Genomic DNA, 2,607 nt, shown 5'->3' on the forward strand with positions numbered 1-2,607 from the left:
AAAAAACAATTGTAATGTTTTTTTTCCCTAAAAGGAACATCAAATGTGTGCAGTTTATGAAGTAGCCTACGCTACAGAAAGTAATGCTGCTCATTCGCTCGGAAGGAATGAAAATCGCTCTGGATTACAAGCGTTCTTATGATGTTCAAAACTGCGTATAAGCAGGTGTTTGAAAAGTTGTCTGAAATAAGCGACCGTGATTTTTCGTTTGGAGGTGAGGACTAGTATAACAACTCAAATGGAGTTGCCGCTGGTGGTTTTTACGGTAGTGTGTTGGGTCTCCGTATGGTCGGACGACCGGATCATCTCAGACAGACATGAGGTCTACTGGAACAGTTCAAACTCCAGGTAAGTGTACACTATGGCAGGCTCTTTTAATATTTAGTGCTTAAAACTTGCTGGTATATATTGTTACAAGTTCCTTTACGTCATGTGTTTGTTAGCCTATTATTTCTTTGCTAAATTTTTAACCAATTAATCTGTATTTGTGTTTCATATATTAATTTTCGCCTAGTCCAATTGTTGCTGATACTGCGTGTTACTAGTAAAGAACTAGTTACTTCTTAAGTATGCTTAATTGTCTAATAAATATTATGAGACATCTTGATGTTTACTGTGACATTTCTCGCTAGATACAATTTGCTTTTTTGTAAGGACTAGTCAGCAGTGTTGGGGAAAGTTACTTTTAAAAGTAATGCATTACAATATTGCGTTACTTCCTAAAAAAGTAACTAATTACATTACTTAGTTACATTTTATTGAAAGTAATGTGTTACGTTTCTTTTGCATTACTTTTTAAATCTGGGCTGGGCTTGCTTGTTTGCTTTTAATATAAAAAGTTCTATTTTTGGCAAATGTAAAAGCCCTTTCACACCAAAAGCCTCAGGCTGAAGGAAATGTAAATTGATGTCTGAACACAGAAGAAGAAACTTCAACACTCTTCAGCAATAAAAAAAGAAGAAGAAATGTTAGTTTATCTTGTGTAATTTTTGCTTATTAGTATGGTTGAATTGGATCACTGAAGGTCAGCAGCAAATTGGTTAATAAAATGGGATTAAATACATAAAGGATATTTGTATTATTTAACATATTTAATTATTGCAGCTTTACTCGCGTTACTTGTAATGCGTTACCCCCAACACTGCTAGTCAGAATGGTCCTTAATTCTTACTAGCAAGATTGTTAATAGTAAAGGAATATATGCTAGTAGGAAAACTGGAATAGATATCAAGTATTTGAATAGTTACCCAGCTAACAAAAAAAGGTCCCCAGGACGTCCCCTAAATGGCCTCTGTGAATGTTCCCCGGACGTCAGCGTGTAGGGTCCCCTTGACGTCGAGCGGACGTTCGCGAAGGACGTTCACAGGACGTGCAGCGGCCATTCGGGACGTTTAGGGGACTTTGGCTTTAAAGGGATACTCCACCCCAAAATGAACATTTAAATTGACATTAGTCATTCCAAACCCGTAAAAGCTTCGTTCATCTTCGGAACACGATTTAAGATATTTTGGATGAAAACCGGGAGGCTTGTGACTGTCCCATTGACTGCCAAGTAAATTACACTAGCGTGTAGGGTCCCCTTTTACGTCGAGCGGACGTTCGCGAAGACGTCCTCCGGACGTTCAAGGGGACGTTCACAGGACGTGCAGCGGCCATTTGGGACATTTAGGGGACTTTCACTTTAAGTCCTCTGAATGTCATTTTATTTTACTTTTAGGCTAAACAAAGCAGACAACAGACATGTTGTATGGAGCAAAATAAGTTTATTTTAATTGAACAATTGTAAAGTTGCGGTGCTCTTTCCGTGTGTGTATGTGTCTCTGGTTGTCACCTGTGGTTAGTCCGATGGCAATTCTTCCCATTGTCTTCTAACCTAAAACAACAAAATGAACACATTTGGATTTAGACCAATGTAGCGCACATAGGCCTTTTTGCCGCATATAGGCGTATCAGTGTGCATTTTTACAATATGGAAATTCAATATTTAAGTTCAATATCTGTCAATATTATACACGTTTAATCATTTCAGCTTTACATGCTAACGTTAGCTTCGAAAGTGTTCACATAGGCTAACGTCAGCAGCCGTATGGGACAACTTCAGCAAATGTTTAAAAAGGTAAACTTTTCATAAAATGTAAGCATTATGAGATACACAGTGGTTATGGTAGCTAATGTCTACAAATATAAAAGTATAAATACTTTTTCGACCAACGAAAGCAAAAACTCAAGGCCATGTCTGAGGAATCACCGAGGACCGTTAACTGTCACTACGCATCTGAGCGTTGCCATGGATACATGCTGCGTGCCCTAAAGTGATGTCATACACTTGCTTGTAGCCCATCTCCCAATGTGGCTATATTACTTTTTTTCTTTTTCTTTTGAGCTGCACATGGTATAGCAGTCTTAAATGCAATAACTAAAATAATAATTTTCCTAAATAACTTTTCTTGTCGGCTTACCAACAGTTTAATATGTAAATGGAAATAATTAATTTATTTGTCGTACATGTGTTATTTTCCACTTTATTTTCTTCATGTTTTCCTTGGCTGCATTCATCATTCTATAACATTCTTGTAGAGCTCCTGGGATGCAACCTTATTTTCTTCA

At 37.4% G+C, this 2,607-nt stretch overlaps 1 protein-coding gene across 1 annotated transcript in view; it reads left to right on the forward strand.

Annotated features, from left to right (window-relative positions):
* The first annotated feature begins 212 nt into the window (after positions 1-212).
* Positions 213-2,607, forward strand: part of LOC107674409 (ephrin-A2-like) — a 55,187-nt gene continuing 52,792 nt past the window's right edge. The window contains exon 1 of the mRNA XM_016468379.1: positions 213-348. Coding sequence (XP_016323865.1) covers positions 239-348 — 110 coding nt within the window. The 5' untranslated portion in view covers positions 213-238. The remainder of the gene's footprint in view (positions 349-2,607) is intronic.

Source organism: Sinocyclocheilus anshuiensis, unplaced genomic scaffold (assembly GCF_001515605.1).
Source record: "Sinocyclocheilus anshuiensis isolate Anshui unplaced genomic scaffold, SAMN03320099.WGS_v1.1 scaffold962, whole genome shotgun sequence".
In the NCBI taxonomy this organism is placed as follows: Eukaryota; Metazoa; Chordata; class Actinopteri; order Cypriniformes; family Cyprinidae; genus Sinocyclocheilus; species Sinocyclocheilus anshuiensis.